The 25,650-nt window shown below is 43.4% G+C and overlaps 1 protein-coding gene across 3 annotated transcripts in view; it reads right to left on the minus strand.

Annotated features, from left to right (window-relative positions):
• CACNA1D (calcium voltage-gated channel subunit alpha1 D) overlaps positions 1-25,650 on the minus strand; it is a 311,586-nt gene that overhangs the window by 127,464 nt on the left and 158,472 nt on the right. For 2 of the 3 annotated variants that reach the window (XM_080675938.1, XM_080675936.1), the window contains exons 5-8: positions 18,383-18,525; positions 14,294-14,446; positions 13,553-13,749; positions 7,312-7,415 (exon numbers count right to left, since the gene is read on the minus strand). In XM_080675938.1, the coding sequence (XP_080532064.1) occupies positions 7,312-7,415; positions 13,553-13,749; positions 14,294-14,446; positions 18,383-18,525 (597 nt within the window). Of the gene's footprint in view, positions 1-6,643; positions 6,748-7,311; positions 7,416-13,552; positions 13,750-14,293; positions 14,447-18,382; positions 18,526-25,650 lie in introns of all 3 variants that reach the window. The other variant, XM_080675937.1, reaches the window with a different exon arrangement.

The raw sequence follows: 25,650 nt of genomic DNA on the forward strand, positions 1-25,650 counted from the left end.
GACGAAACAAGCCTGCCCTGCAACACGGATGCCCTCAACGACCTCTCCCTTCTCCTGAGCTGTACACCCATCAACCAGAGTGCGGTGGAGGGAATGCTGCTGATGGAGCAGCCGCTTAGGCTAAAACAGAGCTCTCCATCGGCAAAGTGGGTGCCCAGGAGGGCACATGTGGCCAGAGGTGCCTCCTGGGCTCTCAGAGGTCTTTGCCAGGCATTCGATAGAGGAACTCGGTCAGGGACAGATGATAGCCACATCTGACAAGTGAGAGCGCGCTACTGAATCTGTTGCTAGTGCCTGGCTGCTGTCCACTGCTGTTGCCAGGGAAACAGACGTCAGCTTGATGGAAACAAGGATCAGCGAAAACTTTCACTTACCTCGTTTCCACTGATCCCGACAGCCATTTCTATGGAAACAGTAGCCGCGAGCCAGTGGCAGAGAGGTTACCACTCACTTGTTAATGTCAGGTGTGGCTACCAGCCTGTGCACTTCAGGTACCATGGTACCAACAGCACCAGCATCCAGCTGCCAGCTACCCCCGACAGCCTTTTAACTCTGCAACAAGAAAGTTCAGTGTTTAAAAGTATATAGAAATGTCTAGCTTGGTTCTTTATTTGAAAAAGGAAGTTAGCATTCTTCCACCTGTGGCTGAAGCAGGGCTAAACTTCTTGTTCTACCAAAGCCAAACCATGTGAAGTTATTAGAGGACATGGATCTCTCCCCCAGCTTTCAACTCCATTCACGACATTACTTCCAAGTTCAAGAAAAGAGACATCCGACAGTGTGAACACATCTTTTACATATTAGCCTAGACAAGCCAAAGACAGATCCTACAAGTGATCATTAGGGGTGTCTTCTTCTGGCATTCTGGCTGCCTGATCATCACTAATTACACACAGGAAAGCCTTTTTTCTTTTTATTGTAAAAACTATCTACAAAGAACCCTCCAACATTACTTTGTTTTTCTTAGTCTGTTGGTCAAGATAGGAAATTAATTCATGAACTCAGTACAGTTTTATTCTGTAATACAGTGGTAACCAGGCATACTGATTGCCTAGTTATCCCATGACCTAACAATATGCCTTTCAATGTTGTAAGCAATTTAGCTACTCTCTTAAGATGCAGGTTATGTCAGAAGGGTGTGTATAGGGAGAAGTTCCTTTGTTCCTTTTCTATCAGCAGAGGCTGGTCAAGTGCTGAATGAGAGCCAAATCTAATCCCACTCATGAATAATGTAGAAGAGTGCCTGTTCCCAGAGCGTATGTCGCCACTTAGAAACTATTCACAAGCAAAAGAAACACCATATACCGATAGGTTTTGCCTCTTTTGCCAACATTCAAGGGGAATGTTTTAACACACTCTGATTTAACTCGTCTCATAATGGTGTGAATTTCAATGGACCAGGGTGCAAATGATGATGCCCCAAACCTGCTCCTATTCTGTGTAATTCTGATAAAATTCAGCTGACAGTCCCAGCACTGCCCTCACCATCCCTCCCCAATCTCCACACATCAGCAGTTACCATGGAAAGCAGCCAGGCCTGGGTCTCAGTCTAGGGCCTGGGACTCTAGGCCCTGGGATCCGATGCAACTAGAATGGGCAATCAGAAGGATGGGATAGTGAAATTCAGAATAATCACCTGGTTTGAAAATGGCTCTTCTATAATGCTTCACTTCATCCACGTCCCCACAAAACTTCTAAAGTTAAGATAAACAGGCCTCTAGTCATATAAAATTAGATTAGTGATTTTAAAAGAGAACCTGTGACCTGGTAGATTTGCAACTTATTGGGACACAAAGACACAAATTAATTTAGAGCTGAACGATGTTGAATTTATAGACATGGGTTCAATTTACATTCAATCTAATGTCATAAAATCTGATTTACAAAAAGCATTTATCTTCCAACAATATACAAGGACTGCTTACGAAAAGAAGTGGTTCAAATATTTTTCATAAGAGGTGGAAAAAAACCACAGCTTTGAATTCATGGGTGAATTACAAATGATTTTCATCTTTCTTTAAAGCAGGCCCAGGAGGTGGTTTATGTAGTAATATTCTTTAGTAATCACTGACTATGTCATTTTATATATATATATATATATATATATATATATATATACACACACACACACACACACACACACACACAAACACACACACGTGTATATAATAAAACATTTTAAAATATAACTTAGACTTTTCATTAATTCAGGCCTACTTTGGCCTATAATTATTAATTGGTTTAAAAGGACTGAGTTAATTAGATTTTCCTTGCATCCCATTAACTAACAATATGCCTTATACACTCTTACTTGAGCCATCACAACATGACCAAGCACTGTACACTCTTGCTCAATGAATCCTCACACAACTCTACACGGTTGGTATTATTAGCTGCATTTCACAGATAGGGAAAGTGAGACTCAAAGAGGTTAAGTAAGTTGCCCCAAATCTCATGTGGTAAAAGGTAGAGCAAAGATGCAAGTCTTGGTGATCCAACTCTAAAGCCGGTGTGTTTAACCACTATGTTACAGAAATGCCATTACCTACCCCTATTTGTGGCCAAAAAAAATCACTGTCAGACATAACTTCAATCGCAATGATTCAGAACTTGACAAAGAACCTCCACAGCCTCCTTGTGGAGGGCACAGAATACAGTAGTAACATATATACCAAGCACGTTTCTCTGGTCTCTTCCTAGGAAATCCAGAGAATGGTACCCTTTAGATAATTTCCAAAGAACCCCAGGGGAGGGGGCATAGACTTAATATACAGATACATTAGGTGAGTAAAACTCTTAGTGTATTTTTTGAAGCACTTCTACATTCATGAGCTGATTTAAAGCCAGCACCCTGTGGGAAGGTGGTTGGTGGGTCATCCCTGTGTGAGGGATGAGGAGACTGAGGCTCAGGGCTACTAAGTGAAGTCCCAGAGTCACTGTGTGACACTGGCTGGACCAAAACCCAGGTATCCTAGTTCCCTTTTCATCTACCAGTCCCCTCCTTGGGGCCTGGACCCCAGCTCTGGGGACCATGCTAGCTTATGGCAGGTGTGCCCAGCATCAGGCGGGTCCTGCGGGTGCAGAAGAGAGCCCACTGCCCATGGCACCCTTTCCCCTGGGAATCTGGCAATGATGCTAAAGAAACAAAGCACCGAAGCACCAACGTGTTCTCTTATTTTGTCTATTTACCAACAAACACCTCAAAGAGACAAGGAGTTAAATGAACAATTTTAAAAGTGAAAAATCACGAAGCTTCTAAAAAGCCAGCACGATGGGCGACGTGGCCTGCCTGAATTGTAGATTTAACTGAGACATGCTTTCTAGTCACTGGTCATAACAGGCCCATCTCCTCAATGACAACTTAATGTGAAGCTGCCACACGAGTTAGCTCAGCTCCTCCCGCAGCACCCTGTCCTCAGAGACCAAGGTCTTCGTCTGCTCATGCCTGGCTACAGGGGGTGCAGTTTGTAAACTTTGTACTCACCTTGAGGAAAAGGGTCTGCTGTAAAACCAAAGATGTTTCCAAAGCATCAACCTTAGAATGCTTTCAAAATGTACCAGCAACAAATCAAGTGGCAGATTAAAATCAGTTCAAGAATAAATAGGGTGGCCTGGCCACACAAAATCTGAGACAGAGCCAAGGAGCAGAAACAAATATTTCCCCATGGTCAACAGACTTAAAGACACACATCATCATTTCATGATTCTGCATCAGAAAGCTACAGCAGGGTCTTAAATTTCTACAATAGGAGTCTTTTATTTCAGTGCTTTTGGGATTCCGTTTGTATTGGTCTCATGGCTCTAAGGGGCTTTGCAATATAAGTTGTCTTCCTTTTAAGGTTTACATCCTTCTGGTTTTGTCATCTCTGTAAAAATTGTGAAGAAGAACCTTAAGACTAAAACAAAAGTATTTTAAATGTGCTTTAACAAGATGATTAATACAAGGGACCCATTTTGATTTCCGGTTGCCTTGGGGGGAAGCCAAGGGGAGGTGGCTGGGCAGAGAACTGCGGGTCACTGTTAGGGCAGGTGGGAGCCTGCCAGCTCCTCGTACGTTTCCCCAACAGATGCTTTATCATCTTCCAAGATCCAGCTGACAGCCCTTGGTCCACACCTCTCCTCTAGCTTTGCCCGCCTGCACTGCTTAACACTAGTCTCTCCCGCCAGACAATGAACGTCTGAACACTAGGCCTCTGTCTGTTGCTTAGACATCCTAGCACCCCTGGCCTCTGGCCCAGAGCCGGGCACTCAGCAGAACTCAGGAAACGCTGGCCAGATTAGCCAATAGGCTGAAAGGCTCTGCTCTGCAGATGTGGTTCTCACTTCACACAAAACGCCCCCCAGCATCTCCTACCGAAGTGGCCTCTGGGGGAGTAGAGTCCGTATGCAGCCCACGGACACATGCACCCACAGGGGAAGTCACTAGGGAGTCTTGGGCTTTATTTTAAAATGTACACATCGTTTGCCTTCTCCTTCAGAAGGGATCTAGTTTTGTTTTGATACAAAAATGTTTTTTAAGTTACTTTCAATTAAATTATTTTCCCCAAAATACAGTTCAGTAAACTGATTGTTCCATGAGGGTGTGTGCCCTTTTTATTCCCAGATCTGGGTACCCCCACCGTGGGGGTGCGTATTTAATGCCCACCTTTCTCATGAGGAGCCCCTCCTCCCAGCTTTTCCTTTTTTCTTTTTTAAGCAGCTTCCTCGTGCCAGGGCGCCGGGGCCTGCTCTGCGGAGCTTGGAGATAAGGCACGTCCCTGGCACTGTTGAAATTAGCAGTTTCCATGGCCTCAGTCAGTTTAGTTGGGTTTAGGAGACATGAGGCGCCAAGAAAGTCACAACAGAATTGCTGTTGACCTTGGACAGGCTGCTCCTGTGGCAGAGTTAAGCATGATGCCATTTCTCCAGGGGTAATTTCCACCCTCAAACCCCACCACCAGCCTGAGCCACGGAGGTTCACTAGGAGGAGGGCACTTTAAAGGTGTAAGTGCCAGAGCATGAGGCTTGAGGAGCCACTTCTCTGTAGAAGGAAGCTTTGCTATGGGTGGAGGGTCCAGGGCATGCTTCCACCCCCCAACTCAGTCCCAGCCCCCCACCCGCCTCACTGGGAGGCATGCTGCTGGGCCCCAGGAAGGCCTTCATGTGTGAAACTGACCCCCTGCGTCAAGGAGAATTCCAAATCCTTACCCACTGCAAACAGGCAGGGAGGCGGGAGGGAGGTGGGGAGGGGAGCAGAGATGGACAGCTGGCTCGGCTTTCTGCTCTGAGAAAAAGGCGACAGAGGTCTCTCCACTGACTCGGTGTTACATGAAGACATCATTTGCCCGAGACACAAGCCCCACAAGCTCCGAAAGTAGAAGATAAAGTGAGTGACAAGAGCAAGATAAACGCACTTGGAAGCAAGTCCATCAGCAGCGTTTCCTGAGGATGTCTGCACTCAGTGAGTAACACAGGCTCCCCGGGAGCTGGGTCCTCCTGGGCCTCCAGCAGCATCCCAGCATCCCCTACAGGCCCCCCAACAGTTACATTCCCCCCACCGGAGCCGCTTCTGAGAGAGCCTTGACAGTCCCGGGTCCCTTCCCTGGGGTACTTACTCCCCTTTCTGGGGAACCTACAGGATGGTGAGGTGGCACAGCTGCCCCGAGGTAGGGCAGAGCCCAGAGACACCCAAGTCCCCGTCCTGAGCCAGTCTCCCCTGAGCCCTCTCTATAGAAGGTAAATAAGACGAAATTCCAAAAACAGTGATGGAGGGACAAGGACCATGATAAGACCAAAAAACATGTATGTGCAGCCCTGGCCAGTTTTGCTCACTGGTTAGAGCATCAGCCCATGAACCAAAGGGTCGTGGGTTCGATTCCCAGTCAAGGGCACATACCTGGGTTGCAGATTCAATCCCCACCCTCCACTCCCAGTTGGGGCGGGTACAGGAGGCAACCAATGGATATTTCTTTCTTTCTCTCTCCTTCCCTCCCTTCCTCTCTAAAAAAAAAAAAACAATGGAAAAATATCCTCAGGTGAGTATTAACAAAACAAAACAAAAAAAAAATGCATGTGCAAAAGCTGATCATTACTTGATATTAAAGAAAGATTCTACTAGTTAAGATTAAAAATGAATTAGAGGGAAAATTCTCACAGTGGCAGCAGCAGAAAACCAAGCTAATCAACAATCCTGAGAGAAGGATGTTAAAATTTTGAAATTTGTTCAGTATTTATGTACTAACCTAGGCTTATTTCTCCTTCACAATGAAATCAAAAACACCCTGGAAATATGCATGATTATTTCAAAGGGGCAGGTTATGCACCAATGTGAATAAAACCACAAAAGACGCCCTTTCCTGGGGGAGACCAAAGTCGGGACTCCTTTTCCTCACTGGTAATCCACTTCTGCACTTCAGCAAATTAATGCAACTGGCTTCAGGGAAACATTCTCATTAAATTAATAGTGTTTGGCAAGCATCAGAAACACAGAATCCCACAGACAGATACAGGCAGAAAGAATCACAGTTCAATCCAAAAGCCACACACGGAGGAAACATCAGAGTCCACACGCATGCAGGGGAGCCTTGGGGGCACCGGGGGGGACACACACAGCCGCCCCCGCACACGAGGCAGCAGAATGGGCAACATGAATCCAACTGCTTACCCACTAAGGACACCAAGAACCAGGTTAAGGACGAAAAATGAGCCAAGGATTATCAGACTAACAAAATACACCCATGGCCATTCCCATCCTATCGCATCATTTACCTGTAAAATGTAAGGAGATCAGTTATCAGTTATCTATTTACTAAAGAGCGGAGCCCCAGGAGCAGCTGCCAGACCACATGGGGCTTTGGTGGAAGGTCAGTGCCCCTAGGGCGGGACCCCACCCAGGGCCGACCATTTTTTTGTCTTCACATAAGGATAAGTTCTGCTGTTGAAGTCTGGGGCCTACAAAAAGTCTGCTGGGACCAGCTCATTTAGCAACTGTTTTGTACCAATTCATCTGCATTATATTTGGATCCAGACCAATAAAGCAATTATAAATGTGTCTCATTTTAGGACAGACAAAGGGCAAGCAATGGAAAGTATTTAAATCCCAAACAACAGTGCTGATTAACTCCTGGTCAATAACTATTCTATCGCTTCCTCTCATGAAGGCTGGTGAGGTTCCAGGAACCGTCGTCACTTGGGAAGCCTCGGCAGAGGACAAGCATCTTGGAGGACATGTAAGGCTTGGCACCCACCCGGCGGCCGCATCTAGCAAAGCCTGTGTGGTCTTGGCAACTGTCCTCAGGGCTCTGCTTTCAAGATGAAAGAGGTGTAGCTTACCCGCTCAATACACCAAGTACAAGATTTAGTACGAAAAATGACCCAAAGATGACGAGACTGACAAAATACACCCAGGGCAATTCAAATCCCATAGCATCATTCATCTGTAAGAAACAAGATGGTCTCATAGGGGTGGGTTAATAAGGGAATCTAGTCAGGAGAGAGGGTCACATTAGAGACAGCATTCTATACATTTAATGAAACATTTACTTAGATTCAAATCAGAGACAACAGTAGCCAATACATATTCATTATATATATCACACACACACACACACACACACACACACACACACACACACACACACACTCACAGAGTCATCAAAGCTTTCAGGGCAAATGAGAGCCAACTTTGGCCACCGGTAGGGCAATCGGCTGGGATTTGGCTTTTCCTCCCAGGAAGCCGCCACCATTAGGGATTTCCTGAAAGGATCTTGGTAGAGGACACAACTACTGCATTGCTGAAAATTATTTCCTCCTCTGTCCAAGTTGTTAGTACTTTTTTTGCTTTTGAAATTTGGGATGGTGGAAAAGTCTTAGTTATAGAGACAAACTGGCAACATTTGACTCTATAAATTCTATTCTTTAAAAAAAAAAACCACTAAAATAATAACTTTCCATTGGGAGCCAACCTTTCCAAGGAAACCGACCCTGCCCTAAATCTGGATGGCCCTCAATCAGTACGTCAAGCACAGCTAAACTAATACAAAGACGACGAGCGCTCAGAAGTCAGCAAGCTGACCTACTCCAGGGTGCTCTGGGGAATGAGATTTTCACGCCTGCACCACAGGAGGGACCCAGGAGAAGGAGAAGCACTATCCCCCACACCTACCCTGGATGACCCAGCCTAGAAACCTGGCTTCATCTAGAGGAACCCCATGCCCCACTGTGGGACAAGCTTCTGCGGGACAGTCAGACATGGCCTCCCCGACAGACACCCCCAAGAGGGTTTGGTCATGAGCAGCTTTCATGCTGGAGCAAACAGGTGCTTTAAGGTTCACGGCCAGATGGAACTTTCCAACAGCACAGGTCAGTGTTAAATTGGGTAAATGCTTCTCCCAGGAAGGAGATGCTAAGGGCCAGTTGGGGACAACAGGAATGACCCCAGGCCCAACTTAGCTGGAACACCCAGCATCTCCAGCTGACAGAACTGTACCTAGTCTGGGCTGATTCATGGCTCTTGCCTTGCAGGTGCAAGCCCCTCAGCCTTTAAGCATGTGCTTTCCTCCACACTATGTGGCTCCAGGTTTCAGCTTTACAGAAGGAGACTCATGCATTTTACTGTTTGCCACACACAGAAGCCAAACAGGAAAAGAGAACATTAAAAAAAATTACCTAACATCTGTTACTGAAGTCTAGGGAAAGGGCATTAAATCCCTTATGAAACACCTGTTTGGCCACATGAAAACTGATGTGCTTAATAGAACTCGTATCAGTCTGCACATCTTACATTGGCAATTAGAGTAATGAATGAGCCAGGCCATGGCTGCAATTGTTGATCTAATTAAGCTGGATAAACTAATTTCAGCAGGAAGGCAGAGGATAATTCTTCCAAAGCAACTACGCCACCAAACTTATTTAAAAACCCACATGTGGAGGACAAGAAAACAGGCTGCTTGGTGTAGTGGCCAGAGCCCAGCCTGGAGGCAGGACCTTCTACAGGGACCTCTCTGGGCCTTCTTCCTCTCTGTTGGAACAGGGGTGCATATGACGGGAGAGAGCATGTTCACAGGATGGGAGAGAGCTGTCCAAGTCCTGGGATTCCCATCAGGAGACCTCGCTTTTCAACAACTCTGGCCAAGTCAGTGGGACTGAGCCCTCTGCTTCACCCCCTCATTTGGGCCTCAGTTTTGTGTTGTCTGCTCCACGTGGGAGGAAACTTTTATTTTTAAGGAAAGACCTTTATAATTTCTTAGGAGTGTTTGACAGATTCAGATTTGCTCAAATCAGAAATGTCACCTGGAATGATCACTGGAGGCTGGGGGCAAGGCTAAAGCTAAACAAAGGCCATAAGAGACTCTAATCCCCAGACATTGGGGGAAGCAAAGCTCAAGCTTTGAGGGCAATCTTTCTCCCAACTAAGCCTTCTCAACCCAGTCTCTTCTCATAGGCTAGTGTTTCTCAGACCTTATATACATAGGACAAATCAGAACTGGCAAGCTGTTCCCCAAAATACCCACATGAAAATAGAGACACTAGTTGGGATTTTGTCTGCAAGGTCTTTATCCACAATGGGGAAATGGGCATGAGCTGAAGCATTTCAATTTAGATTGCTTTTTGAAATATTTATATCAAAGTTATCATGTGGAGCCACCTGGTGCCCAGGGAATACTATTCTATTGAGTGTCAGTTTTCCCTTACTTCAAAGGTTGAAATGCATATTCATGTCTCCAATTAAAGGCCATCCTAAAACTACAGGAAACACCACTGGATACTTGGGATGCTGGTTGTAGACCCCCTGAGCATGGAATAAGAGAAAGGTACAGGAAGGCAAGCACTTGGCCAACTAGAGAGGAATTCCCAGGTATCCTGAAGGAAGTCAGTGGTCAAGTTGACCATGAGAATACCCCGTTAGAGCCTGACAGCCAGCAAGTCCATGGTGCCTTCACTGAAAAGAGCTTGGCAATAAGGCAAGCAGCCATATATAATTTATATGGACAGCTCTCTCCTGAAACCAATACTTTTTAAATTAACTTCTTACATTCAAAAACATGTCCTCTGAGTTGAAGGGGAAAAAAAGAATCATGTAGTCTTGTTCTGCATCTTAAAGACAACAAAATTAAAGCCCAAAGAGCCCTAGTGACCTGTCCAAGGTCAAACACCAAGCCCTAGCCCAGCCCTAGTGTTCTTTCCTTGCACTACACCCTTCTGCCTCTGTGGCCAACAAATGCATGTGGGTCAGATGACAGCTTAATTATGTTTATGGAACTCAATTTATAAAAGCTCCATTAATAACTTTTTTCCACCAGAGTTAATAATCCCACTCCCCACACATCCATATGGCTCTGTTCTAAGTGTGTGTTTCTGAATATCGGGCCTACCTGTGCTTTCCTCCTCAAGACCATTTGCAAGACTCTCTTGAGATCTGAGGTCTCAATGAGCTTGGGAACACTGACTGAATATAACCCTGACAAGATGCAACATAATCCCTGGGCAAAGACTTTGTCCACCATATACAAACACCCAAAGGATTGGAAAATGTGCTTGCCATCAATATTTAAAATCAAATCTCCTTAGTTATCTCTTAAGATGTTTTCTTGATACCCTAGTTGTGGATAAAAATTAATATTTAAATATGGCCCATCTACACTGAGGCAATGGGATTTTACACTTGGAGAGTAATAGTAATTAGTATTTGCTGTGCTGGGGACGGATGTTTTGTTCTGGAACAGCTAAGTGGCTTCCAGCTGACTGTGGCCCATAGCATATTAAGAAGGCTTGGTGCCTTGCCTGCCTATCTCTATGAAGTAATCAACAGGTAATTAAAAACAACCTGATGTGTTTCAGAAACTAAGATCTTGGTGAAGATCTTGGCTTTGCTGCCCCAAATGTTATAGAAGGGTGGAGGAATACCAAGGGGAGAGTGCTGGATTCTAGTCTAGACCAGGGGTCGACAAACTATGAGCTGCAGGCCAAACCCACCCAGCCACCTGCTTTTGTACAGCATTTGAGCTAAAAATGGCATTTACATTTTTAAATGGTTAAAAAGTCAAAAGAATATTTTATGATACATGAATGTTATACAAAATTCAAATTTCAGTTTCCATAAAAATGGTTTCATTAGAAACCATCTGTCTACATGTTGTCAATGGCTACTTCTGAGCAACCCAGGCGGAGGGCAGAAGTGAGTAGTTGTGACACAGACATCATGGCCTGCAAGACCATATTTACTATCTGGCCCCTTATAAAAAAGAATATATACCCACATTCTAGAACAGGGGTGGGCAAACTTTTTGACTCGAGGGCCACAATGGGTTCTTAAACTGGACCGGAGGGCCGGAACAAAAGCATGGATGGAGTGTTTGTGTGAACTAATATAAATTCAAAGTAAAGGAGCGGAGGGGAGAGCAAGAGAACCGGATAGAACAGCCGGATCCGGCCCGCGGGCCGTAGTTTGCCCAAGGCTGTTCTAGAAGATCAAGGACCACAACCTCTTGCTGTAGGACCTTAGGGATGTTCAGTGGTCTCTCTATATTCCACTGTTTCCATTCAAAATCCCAGACTTTCTATAAAGGGATATAGGATGGAATAATATTAATAAATTATGAGTGTTCCTCCACTGAAATAAAGATGCCATGTAGTTCATAGATACTGTAATTATTATATTGTTAAATTATTAACTCTGATTGTCATATTAACAATAGAGATCATAATTACATAACCTTAGGTGATACTGAAAGGTTCTCAGGAAGGCAAATGGACACTCGTTTCTGGGTACATGGAGTTTTCTCTTCTTTAATCGCACACTCCCAGAGGTTTCACTTGCTTGACAAAATGAAATTGTCATGAGAGAATGTGCAGAAATATAACATAAAGTATAAAATTGTCCATTAGTCAAGGCATGTTGGATCAGCAGTAAACAATTTACCATGACTAGACAGAACAACGAAGTTGAGAGGATCACAGATTTTTTTTTTTAATCAAAGTGCTATTTTCTGTACTGTTTGGGGGAAGGATTAGAGTTTGGGCTATTTGGATGATGCTTTTTGTATTTATCAGAAATTGCAAGGGAAATCTGGGAGTGAGACCTCAACTAATCTAACCAGGAGTTGCAACTTTTTAAATGATACTAGTGAAAAGGAACCCTTTGCTTAATTTGAGGGTCCCCTTGCATGACCAGAGTCTTGGCTCATCCAATATAATCTCCCTCCTTTGTCCTCTCCATGGAAGGCATTGATATATAAATATAAACAACAGATGTGCATACCCACACAGACACACACACACACACACACACACACACACACACACACACTCCTATAACAACAAGGAAAAGGAGAGAAAGGGGGAGAAATAAGGAATAACATTTGTGCTGCTTAAACCTTATGACCAAACTAGACACAAACTTTGGGGTTGAAAATAAAAAGATGCCCTCGCTGCCTAACATTGAGGATATAGGGACTTCTATAATCCTGTAAGCATGTGGTCACTGGTGAAGGGAAGCAAAAACCTACTGTAATCATCAGATGCTCTGTTCTCTTAAGTTACAGAGTAATATGAAACCCTATAAAGTGTCTAAAATGTAAAAGCTACATCTCAATCTGCAGGCCTTCTTGCAAGAGACTGCCCATTCAAGCGGCATTGTATTACTATGAATTGCCTTTTAACAAGTTATTATTGGAATCCTGGTTAATCTCATTTAGATTTTTGGTTTAGCCTCAAAATCTACACATCAGCTGTTTTTCCCAGCAACTCTGTGGCATGGAAAATAATTTCTAAACTTCTGTGCGCTTCTTCAAATTCTACCAAACAAATAAATAAACAGACTCAGCTCTGGGAAATGGCTGTTAAAATACTACCACTCTTCATTTATGGCCAAGCCTCCTGGCACTGTCTGGATCAAGAAGAACCAGAATCCAGCCATCGAAGGGGTGTCCCTCTGTTTTCACAGCCAGTTGGATGGGTCCCCACTCCATTTCTACCCTCTCTGCCAGAGTTCTTTGGCTCCAAAAAGAAAGGAAGAGAGAGCTAAGGGCTTGTGCTGGGCTGATTTATAGAGTACTGAAGAGGCAAGGGAAATATAATAGGGGAAAAACCCATTTTGGCTTTAGGGCTGTGCTAAGTTATGGAAAGCATGAAAGGTATGCAATTTATATTCCCTATCTTCTGTTTAGGAGACTAGCAAAGCAACCTTCCTTTGTGTATAAAAGAACAATTTTAGCCCATGAAGCCTCTTCACCTGGGAAATAAGTCCTGGCTCTCTAAGAGCTTAGTGGGGCCAGCCTGGCCTTCCGGGCTCCTCCAGAAAGGGGCCACTAGGCACACTCAACAAGCATTCCCCAGGCAGCACGGGGGCGTGGAGGGAGCCAACACTAGCCTCCTGCTCTCTAGAATGAACACTAAAGCCCCGAGGAGCAAAGATGATGAGTCTTGCTGAGTGAAGAGAGGGTCTGCTTCCCTTCCCCAAAACACTGACTTCCATGGAGGGTTTCTTTTTCAGCCAATTCCCCAGTGGCTCTAGCTAATGCAACTGTTATCCAAAGAAAGAACACTCCACCAACTCCCTCCCCACACTGCTTACCCAGTAGAGCACGTCTGTCCAGCCCTCCATGGTGATGCACTGGAACACGGTGAGCATAGCAAAGGCAAAGTTATCGAAGTTGGTGATGCCTCCATTGGGGCCAACCCAGCCACTCCTACACTCTGTGCCGTTAACGATACACTGGCGTCCATTCCCTGAGAACGCACATGGCGCTGGGTCCTCTTCAGCTACGATATCTGCAAGCAGAGCAAGAAGGCTTCACCACCCAAGAATGAACATCAGGACACCCAAGCCTGAGGAGGCCGAGCACCTTTGTTACCTCCCATCTCTGCTGTCTCAGATCCCACTTGGCCTTCAAGGTCAGCTCCACACAGTGCCTCCTCCGTGGGATTTGCCATTCCCTGTGCTCACAGCACCTTTCTCTCCTGGGGCTCTCCCCTCTGTGCTCACTCACAGCACCTTTCTCTCCTCGTGCTCACTGGCAGCACCTTTCTCAAGCCTGTATACAATGCCACTGATTCGCCTCGTGTTCTAATTTGGGGGGGGGGTCCCCTCATCTTGCTTGCCAGGACACATTATGTAGGAAATCGGGACCAAAAAGGAGATTTATTTATTTTGAACATAATTCACACTAGGAACTGGCTCAGTAAATTTACTGGTGCATTTGACTTTTTTTTTTTTTTTCTTCTCAATCTCATTTTGTTTTAGATTTTCTCAAAACCACAAAAGTTGTTTGGGAAGAAATAAAAAGTTGGGTTAGCGACCATTTTCATTACTCACCTGAGTCAGCAAAAAAACATGTTTTGTGCATTTTTCCAATAAAAAGTTCCAATCCTATAATAGCATAGATTATGATTACAAATAATACCAAAAGGGCTATGTGAAGGAGGGGAACCATGGCTTTTATAATGGAGTTCAGGACAACTTGTAAACCTAAGAGAGAGAGAAATAAGTTTGTGAGCCAGGAAGAAACTTCAGTGATGCACATATATAATTCCTAATGGTGCCTGCTTTGCATATGACACACAGTAATAAAACTCAAAGAGATATCTCAAAGCTTTTAATTAACATTAATCTGGATGTGAAATAAGTTAAAATGAAAACTTAAAGATCATCTCATCCAACTTCCTCACTTGACAGATGAGGAAGGCCTAGAGAGGGGACTGTCCAATATCAAAGTTAGTCATTCATTCATGCATTTGTTCATCCATTCAACAAAGTTCCTTGAACATCTACCACGTGGCAAGCATCAGGTTAGTGCTTTGGGAGAAATGAGGATGTATTACATAAAGTGCCTTCTCTCAAAGAGCTTGTATTCTAGGAGACATAAGAATTAAATGCAAATTAAAGGTAGCACACAAATGCTGTATGAGGAACATCAGTCACAGTTAAACAGCGTTTCTGCCTGGGGAGAAGAAAAAGGACTGGGTGGCAGCCTCCCTTCGGCAGGGCCTGGGTCTGAGGAGGGTGATTTCCTCCTCAGGTGGGCAGGGGAGAGGCTATGCCAGGCAGAGGGGAGAGCACACCAAATGCAGAGGTAAGCCAGCGCTATATGGGCTCAGGATGGGGAGTCTTGGCTGGTGAGAAAAGTGGAAAGGAATACCAGGAAGGAAAAGCAGACTGCAGCTAGGTAGCTCTGGGCTTTGAATCTGGGCTACAGGACCATCTTTAGTCCATTAGCGAAAGGCAGCCTTTTTAGAAAGACAAATGGGGCAGCAGTGGACAGGATCGGTGGAGACCAGAACTCAGCAACTGAATTTGAGGAAGAAGGTACCTACGGAGGCAGGGTCATGGGGAAATCCTAGTGCCCAGCCAAAAAAAAAAAAAAGCATGTCAAAAGGAGGCTCTCCTGGAATGAGGGAGGCAGGAGACGAGCAAAGGAAGGAGAGGGTGAGAGCAACTCAGAACCAGTGAGTCTATCACGGCACAGCATGAAGAGAAAGCACCCTGCAGCAGAGCCCTGGGCTTGAAAGAGGGGTAAGGGACACAAAAGCCTGGAGGCTGTCCATGGGGTAATACTCAGAGCCATGGTACAGGAAGAGAGAGAGAGAATGGAAAGAGGGATGGTGGTGGAAGGAGGCAGAAGACTGAGGGACAGTGATGGCCAGGAGACCAGAACTCACCCTAGAACCCGACTCCCACGTTTAGTGTCCTACCTTCTTCCCGCCACCCGTGACCACAGCTTCTGCTCTGCACAGTTCACTCTCCTCTTTATTCTCTTTCCCTTTCCCTCCCTGTCTCTTCTTCCCCACTGTCTCACCTCATTCAAACTGCCCTTTTCTAATATCTTCTCACTCTTCCAGTACATACTCAAAGAATGAAGGAATGTAAGTTGAGATGCTAGAATTAAATAAGTTAGAAATCAGAACACACCATGTAGAGAGAAGAATAGTTATCAGCAATGATAAGAAAGATGGGGAAGAGGTGGGGGACTAGTTGGGAGGGAAGACTGATCAGAGGATTTCAGACTCACAACGAGCCCATCTTTCCAAGACCCTCATTATGACCCAAATCCTAGGTACTGCCTTTGGATGTTTAAATGCTCAAATGGTTTCTTTTGGGAAAAAATTATCATTAAGATGATTGTTAATGTTTTTACCTTCTAGAAAGAACAGACAGATGGAGAAAGAAAACATCTGCTTTAATCTACTTGGATAGGGTTTTTTGTTGTTTATTTTTTAGATGTAATAGGCCATCCAAAATCACCATTCAGCAGTTAGCTCTTCTCAATTCCATGGCAGTGAGCCATGTGTTTCATGAATATGTTTATATTTAAGGTTCTACTGTATTTCAGATTGGCCACATTTGTGAGAAAAAGAAGTTGTATCTCAATGTGAATTGTACACTTTTATGTACATTAAGCTCCTCTGTATATTGTTGATGTGTACAGATCTCACAGGGGCTCTGATCACAGAGGCAGAGGGGTGAAGTGGAAAGGGCACCAGGAACTGGAAGACTGTGGGTCTGGCCCTGTTGGCCACCCACTGGCTACAGGAACCTGAACAAGTCACTACCCCTTGGCGGGCCTCGGCTTCCTCCTGTAAAGGTGATGCTGTTGGGCGGGATGCTCTCTAGGGATCTTTCCCACTTCGATGGTCTGGGATTCCCATGAACACTTACCAGTTCACTGCGTGTGGGTGGCCAAGGGCTCCACAGATGTCTGAACTACTCTCTTCTGAAACATGCATTGTCTTACCTTCCACTGAATAAATATATTCACACACACACACACACAGAATCCTGCCTTATAGGACAGTCTCAATTCTCTTTAGACATGACTAGACATTTCCCAGGTAAGTGTAAACAGTCACCCTTTCCCGGCATCTTTAACAATTTCAGGTACTTGAGAAGAAATCACTGGGCCACAGATGCCAACCAGCATGGGAAACAGCATGAGCCAGAGCCCCCAACCCCTCTCCCCAAAGCCCATTGGGTCTGATGAGAGGCTTGGGTGTTCCCTCCAGGGCAGAAAACACGGCTGAAACATTCTCTCACAAGACTCAGATGCCGTGTTTCCCTGCTGACCCCCAGGAGAACGTGATGCAGACCTTGGTCAAGTTTCAAAGTGGTTTTTTGGGGGAAAAGGAAGAAACACAGTTTGGCACTGGTTCCTGAGAGGCTGTGGGAGCATTGGACTAGTCATTTAGCGCTCACGAGGCAAGGGAGCCAGACCTGGCCGAGTAAGTGCCGAGTTCTTACCACTGTGCACGCAAGCCACAGCACATACACAGGCAGGCTCCCTGCCGTTTGCTGGGGGGACCGGAGCGGGGATCATGGTTACTTTGAAATTAGATTAAGCTGTAACAACTACATCTGAAAGAACGTGTTTGCTCACTGAACTTCTCAAGTAACCATGTTCCACCCTAACAGAGCCAGTCATTTCCAAGGTATTCCTATTTTTCTCAATTGCTTCCAGACAGTTCTGTGGTTTTGACTTGCGCTGATGTTTTTCAATGAAAATAAACGAACCATCTGGAAAAACAAGTACACATAAAACACCACTTCCTACATTTTAAAATGTTAAATTTGGAAATGGCTTTTTCTTCCAGAGAATTTCTGGTGTGTTCTGAGTGCCAACAGGTTTAATAAAAACTCACAGAGATGTGCTGGAGGAGCAAGACCTTGGTCTGTGCCCTTCTGACGGCTTCCCGAGGGTGGACACAGGCACAGCCTGCAGGCCCAGACCTCCCCCCAAGTCCTGGGAAAGGTGCTAGGACACCTACCCTCTGAGGTCCCCAGCAGGGGGTGTCCCATCAAGGACGGAGCCCAGGGAGGCACACCCCACACCCCTTATGGCAACAGCAGCCTGCGGCTCCCGGCCAGGGCACAGGCAGGACATCTGTTCCCACTCAGGTGGCACTCAGCCGGGCCTGGTCGGCAGCAGGCAGCACACGAGGGCCTGGCACAGACAGGGGAGCATGAAAGCATTCACCTCTTCCTCAGAGCAGGACAGCCACAGTCTCTAATAGTAGTGAGCCAAGTTTTTGGAAGTCCAGCCCCCGTCACTCCTCACATTGAAAAGGGGCCTGAGTGGAGCCCTGGATAGCCACCACTTTCGGAGGAAGTGCCGGCCAGGGTGCTGTCGCAGAAGGAAACCAGACTTGAAACAGGCCTTATGCCACCACTTACTCCGTCTCCTCTTTTACAACATCGGGACGGCACATGGCTGCCAGCCCCTCTCGGGGCCATCACGGGATCCAGGGACAACACAAGCCGAAGTGCATTGCAAACCACGAAGGCCTCCAGGTCGCCCGCAGAGCCTGGGCTGGCCCACCGCAACTCACCTGCAGCACTCAGCTCACATTCCTGAGACCCACCCAGAAGGGAAAATCAACAAAATCCCGGCTTTAGGAAACAAAGCATGCTTACTGGGCACTCCTGATACTAGTCGAAGTGGCCGTAACACTCGAAAGGCGCGGAGGGCTTTGACATCAAAGCCTCCTGATTTGCCACCAGAGTGGTTACCGCCTTCTGTTTCTTTGGTTAATTGTTCCAAAATTACACTAAACAATCTGAAAGAAGAAGAGAGGAAGAAACGTTAGAGTCTGACACCCAGGGAAGCAAAACAGGATGATAGCAGTAGTTATTTCTGAAGAAGGGCTAATTCTGCGTGGCTGCTGCTTGAATAAAGGGAAAGCAAGGCCAAGGCAAGAACCGGGCTGTGACTCCGGAGGGTGACCCCTGTGTCTAACATGATTTGGGTCAGGGACTGATCTCCTGTTTCTCTGCGTCCTCAAGCAAGTCCACCAGCATGGCAGACGGGGCTCACTGGGGTCCAACGATGACAAACGGAATTGCCCCAACAGGAATAACGACAACAATGATCATAACGGCTACCATTTCCAAGCACTCACCAGGTGCTGGCTACTTTACGTACATCATCTCATTAATCCTCACAAAACGTTCTGCAGTAGCAATTATTATTAACACCATTCTACAGCTGAGGAAACAAACTTCCTGGGAGCAATGGATATGCCCAAGTTCACAAAACCAGTGGCAGAACTAACGTATGGATCCAGGTATATTGGCCCCATGAAGATGTAGGTTCCATAGGGCAGGGAATTTTAGCCTGTGTTGTTCATTTGTTCATGGAGTCTCTTCTAGCAAACAGTTCCTGATATGTAAGAGGTGCTCAAAAACATCTGATGAATAATTCAATATACGAATATTGACTTCGAAGTCCCACATCTTCATCGATATGCTTGCCTTACACCACCTCTACCCTCATAGGGATGTGTGCGGAATGATGTAAACCAGAGGCCAGGGAGCTGTGCAAAGGCCAAACGCAGCAACCTGAGGTATGAAGATCAGCATTTCTCTTTTGAAATGTGAATAACATTGCATCTGGCAGCCACGGCAAATTTTTTCCTACTCTCAGAAGGTTTTTCGGATAAAGCTGTTTCCAAGCGATCTGCTCATTTGACAGTTACTTTTGCTCTTTCAAATAAACATTTACTCTTTGGAATTGCTGCTTGTTTTTTAGGATAAATATAAATTTGCCCATTTCAAATAGAATCAACTCCGGCCAATCAGATTGTGGGAATGATTGGCCCAGCAACAAAGAAAAGGTTTCTAAAGTTTAATTAGCAGCCAAAGCAGAAACTCGGCCCCCACTGGCACACCTCTGGATGGCCAAGACACCACGTCCATAAAACACAGGGTGGTCTGAAGTACAGCCCTGACCAGGCACAGACATGCCATTCCGGGGCATTTAAAGTCGAGTCGTTTGTTTTAATAACACTGCAGCAATTAGCAATGAACCCAGGCGGGTGAGGGGGGAACTGAGTCAGTCTCTACCTTTTCAAAGCTTCAGATGACAGGTTTCTCTCATTAGCATCGTTTTTTAATGACTGTAAACCCCTGCAGCAAGGCTAAAGTTCAAAGTCTCCCTCCAAATAAGTTTATAGCTTCACAAAAACAAAGGAAGGGGAAGAAAGAAAACCTCAAACTTTTCTGAAATGTGGCAGCCACAGGAATTTTCATCCCAAAGGGTTAGGCAAGTAATTTATGCAGGTAGTGACTTAAGACTGCTTTCAAGTACCAGTGTTTTGCAATGTACACTCTGTGGTCCTTTATCCCGTGTTCTTCAGCAATGTCCTTGAAAACAGGTGAATAATGTCTCTCTCCCACTGAAGAGGAAGCTGAGTCTGAGAGGGAAGCTGGCTGCTGTTTCCAGACAGCCATGAGTGGAAGTGGTCAGGGGTTGGGGCTGGCTTCCTTCCTGTGAGCTAGGAGGCATTAAATCAAGCCCCTCACCTTCCCTGGACTTCAGTTTCCTCTGTGTAAAATGAGAAAATGGGATTAAATGATCCAGAGCTCCACACCTTCCCATCCTAATATTCTGTGATTCTACTCCCTTCAACACCACCCCCAACCAAAAAAAATGTACCATGTGCCTGAAGAGATAAGGACATGAGGATAAAGTATTTGATATTAGATTATTAAAAGTTTACCCCAAGCTCTGGCCTGTGTGGCTCAGTTGGTTGAGCGCCATCCCATGTACCAAAAGGTCCCCCATTCTGTTCCTGGTCAGGGGACATGCCTGGGTTGTGGGCTTAATCCCTAGTAGGTGGCATGCAGGATGCAGCGAATGATGTTTCTCTCACATCTGGATGTCTCCCCCGCCCCCTTTCCCCAACCCCCACCTCCTTCTCTGTCTAAAAATCAATTTTAAAAAGACATTTAAAACATTTACCCCAAGACAGGAGAAAAAAGGCAAGCAGCTACCCAACCTGACTCAAGTCAGAAGTACCAGAATGAGCACTGGTACTCAATAATAAAAAGAAACGAACTGCCGATAAATGTAACAACTTGGATGACTCTCAAAAACATGGTGAGCAAAAGAAGATAAACAAAAAAGAACAAGCTGTATGATTCTGTTTATATAAGATTCAAGAAAAGGGAAACGTCCTTCTTAACAAAGCTTAAATGAAGAGCCTGAATGCTCTGTTCATCGAAAACTCAGAGGCACAGGATAACAGTGGCTTAGATCAAACATTCCTCGACAGGGTACAGTATCAGCTCTGGTAGACCCACTGAGTCTTCGTATGGTCACATTTTAGACATTATCAGTTACTTTCCCAATGTCTCTGTTACTAGGAATCTTGACAAAATCAGGTCATGGCTGACTTGGAATGGAAAATCCATTGGATCGAGATAACAGTTTGTAGTTGGAAACTTTAAGGAGTAGGAATCTGGTTTCAGTGAAGACATCATTTAATGTTTCACCCTTTTTTAACTTTTCTTCCATTCTTTAACTACAATTTAGTTCATATTTTAGAAGAATAATGTAATGTTCTAAAGTTTTTCATATTTAACGAAAAAAGAAAGACCGACAAGTCCAGTTCTAGTACTTTAACTTCCTTGAATATTTACTTTTTCAAAAACAAATGTTATAGCTGCTAATTTATAATAAAATACACCCATTTTAAGCATATAACGAGATGTTTTGACAAAAGTATAAGCCTAAGTAATGACACCACAATCAAACATCCAGTATCTCCAAAAGTTCACTCCTGGGGTAGTCTTCCTCCCTCCAAGCACAGCCTTGGGTAGCCACTGGTTGGCTGATTATCAGTTGGGGCTTTTTCCCTTTTCTTGAATCTTATATAAACAGAATCATACAGCTTGTTCTTTTTTGTTTATCTTCTTTTGCTCACCATGTTTTTGAGAGTCATCCAAGTTGTTACATTTATCGGCAGTTCGTTTCTTTTTATTATTGAGAGATACCACAATGACTTACCCATTCACCTGTTGAGAGATATTTGGGTTGTTTCCACCACCTTTTCTTTATTATGAAATAAAGCCTCTTTGTGAACATGTATTTTCCCTTATCTTGGCTAAGTGCCTACTAATAATACTGGTAATATGGTCATATGGTAAGTATCTGATTAATATTGTAAGAAATTGGCAAACTTTTCCAAAATGATTGTGCCATTTTCCATTTCTACAAGCAGTGTATGAGAGTTTCAGTTGCTCCATATCTTGGTTAACATTTGGTAGTGTCCATCTTTTCACATTCAGTAATACTAGTGGGTATGAAAGCGCTGTCCTTGTGGCTTGAATTTGCATTTCTCTAATTACTAATGATGAACATCTTTTCAGATGCTTGGTGACCATTTACATATCTTCTTTTGTGAAGATCTGTTCAAATCTTTTGCCCATTAATGTACTTGGTTGTCTTCTTACTATTGAGTTGTAAGAGTTGTTAGAGTTCTTTATATATTCTGAATACAAATCTTTAATCAGTATGTACTGTGAATTTTTTTCCCCAATCAGTGCATTACTTTTTCATTTTCTTCACACTGTCTTTTGAAGAAAAGTTTTCAATTTTGATAAGGTCCAAATTTTCAATGATTTCTTTTATGGCTAGTGCTTTTTGTGTCCTAAGAAATCTCTTCCTACCCCAAGGTCATAAAGATTTTCTCCTAAACATTTTATAGTTTTAACTTTCACATCTAGGTCTAGGATCTGTTAAGGTGGTATCTATCTACAGTATGAGGTATATGGGGGAAATAGTTGTTCCAGCACCATTTGCTGAAAACAGTTTCCTCAACCTATTGAATGATCAAGGAACTTTTGTCTAAAACCAATTTTATGGGGGTGGGGGGTTGGGGGGGAGAATTGCTTTTTGCCTGGTGTGCTCAGTGGTCGAGCGCCAACCTATGAACCAGGAGGTCACGGTTCGATTCCTGGTCAGGGCACATGCCTGGATTGTGGGCTCCATCTCCAGTGTGGGGCGTGCAGGAGGCAGCCGATCAATGGTTCTCTCTCATCACTGTTGTTTCTATCTCTTTCTCCCTCTCCCTTCCTCTCTGAAATCAATAAAAATAAATTTAAAAAATAAAACCAATTTTATGAGTCTATTTCAAGACTCTATTCTGTTCCACTGATCTTGATGTCTACTCCTATGTCAATATCACACTGTCTTGACTACTTACTGTAGTTTTATAGTAAGCTTTAAAACCAGGTTCTAGCTTTGTTCTTAATTATGTCTTTGGCTACTCTAGAGCCTCTCTAATTTCCATTTAAATTTTTAAATAAATTTGTCAATCTATATAATAATCTTGCTGGGATTTAGATTAGAATTCGCTCTGCAGCTTAATTTGAGAAGAACTGATATCCTAACAATATGGAGTTTTCTAATCTATGACATTGTACATCATTCCATTTATTTAGGTCTTCTTTAGTTTCTCAGAAAGGTTTAGTCACTTTCAATTCACTATCTCTACATATTTCATGTTTTTTAATGCTACAGTAAATAGCAGTCTTTAAAATTTCATTTTCTAATAGTTCATGACTATTATATAGAAATTCTCAGGGTTTTTTTCATACTGACCTTTTACCAAGAAACATTGCTAAATCATTCAGAAAACATAACTTTGTTTGATTTTCATCCTTTTAAATACACTCAGACCTGTTTTATGTCCCCAAATATGTCTCTCTTGGTTAATACTCCATGTGCATGTGAAAAGAATGTGTATTCTACTCTTGTTGGTGGAATGTTCTAAAAATGTCAATTAAGTCAAGTTGATTGATGGTACTGTCTAAACCTCCCTGCGTCCATAGTGATTTTCTGTCTACATGTTCTATCAACACTCCTCAAGGGCATTAAAATGTACAATTACAACTGTAGATTTGTCTATTCCTCCTTTCAGGTCTATCAGTTTTGGCTTTGTGTATTTTGAAGCTCTGTTATTAGGCACATATATATTTAGGATTATTACATCTTCTACTTAAATGACAACCTTTATTATTATGAAATTTCTCTCTTTATTCTTGATAATATTCCTTGTTTTTAAGTCTACTTTATTGGATATTAATATAGCCACTCAGGCTTTTCTTAGTTTTTCATTGTATGTATTTTTCTGTCCTTTTACTTTCAAATTGTTTGTGTCTTTATATTTAAAATAGTTTTTTATAGACACTATAGAGTGGGGATTTTTTAACATATAAAATCTGATAAACTCTGGGTTCTAATAAGGGTTTATAAATCTGGGTTTAAATCTACCATCTTGTTATTTCTTTTCTATTGCTCTGTCCATTGTTAGTTTTTCCTTCTCTGTCTTTTTTGGGTTGAGCTTTAAAACAAACAAACAAACAAACAAACAAACAAAAAACCATTTAATCTCCTCCAATACAGGCCTGTTAGCTATATCTCATTATCTTTCTAGTGGCTCCTCTAGAACAAATGTCAGCAAAAAAACTTCTCTCAAGTGCCAGAAAATATCCCTTGTAGGATATGCAGGCCATAGAGTCTCCGTCACAACTACTCAGCTTTGCCATCCTAATACCAAATAGCCACAGACATGAATGAATGTGACTGTCTTCCAATAAAATTTTATCTATTAAAGCAAACAGCAAGACACTTGTCAATGTGGGGGAAGGAAGGGATGGGCTGGTTTGCTGGCCCACACTCCAGGGTTTACACGATACATCTTTAACTATCGCAGTCTACCTTCAATTAATATTTTGTCACGTCACCTACCATACAAGCACTTTGCAGTAGTATATGGCTCTTTTTCCTTGTTCCTGCCCTTTGTACTATTATTATGTATTTTACTTTTATAGAAGCTATAAACCCTGTAATACATTGTTACTGTTTTTGCTTTGAATAATAAATTAATTTTAAAGAGATTTTAAAATGTTTTAGTATTTATCTAGATATTTACCCTTTCTGACATTCTTTATTCCTTTTTTGTAGATCCACATTTATATCTGGTGTCATTTTCCTTCAGTATGAAGATATTCCTTTAACGTTTGTTGAGATGCAGATCTACTGGTGATGAATTCACAGCGTTGGTTTGTCTGAAAAAGTTTTGGGTGTTTTTTTACTTCAATTTGGAGATCTCTTCACTAAATAAAAAAATTAGGTTCCCTAGCACTTTAAAGATGTCGCTGTAGTGCTTTCTGGCTTGCACAGTTGCTTACAAAAAGTCTGTAACATCTTTTTTCTCTGATTGCTTTTAAGATTTCCTCTTTGGTTTCGAGCAATTCAATTGTGATTATAAAATGCCGTGATGTAGCTTTCTTCATGCTTATCTTGCTTTAATTTCTTGAATTTTTTAGTTTATATTTTTTATCACATTTAGAAAAGTTGGAGCCATTCCTTAAAATATTTTTTGCTGTCTCCCCTCTATCTCCTCTCTTCTGGGATGCCAAATACGAGTATCTGTATGCTAAAGCACTTGATATTATCCCAAGAGTCACCAGGTGTATTCATATTTGTATCCATCATTACTCTTTGTGTTACTGCAATGTTTTCATGATCCTTGATATTTTTTCTTCTATTGTGTCTAACCTGCTGTTAAGCCAATCCAGAGAATTTTCACTTCAGATATTTGTCAGGTCTCAAAATCCCATTTGTGTGTTTTTTATATTGTCTCTCTTCCATCACTATAGTCATTCATTCCTTTAAATCCATAAGCATATTTATAATAGCTATTTTTAAAGTACTGTAAAATAATTCTCTACTAATTCCATCATCTCTGTCATTTCCAGGTCTGTTTCTATTGATGGAATTTCCTCCTGGTTATGGGCCACATTTCTTCAGATGCCTAGGGATATTTGGCTGGATGCTAGACACATTGTAAAATGTCTGGATTTTGTTGTCTTCTTTTAAAGAGTGTGGCGTTTTC

The sequence above is a fragment of the Plecotus auritus genome (assembly GCF_963455305.1).
Source record: "Plecotus auritus genome assembly, chromosome: 6".
Taxonomy (NCBI): Eukaryota; Metazoa; Chordata; class Mammalia; order Chiroptera; family Vespertilionidae; genus Plecotus; species Plecotus auritus.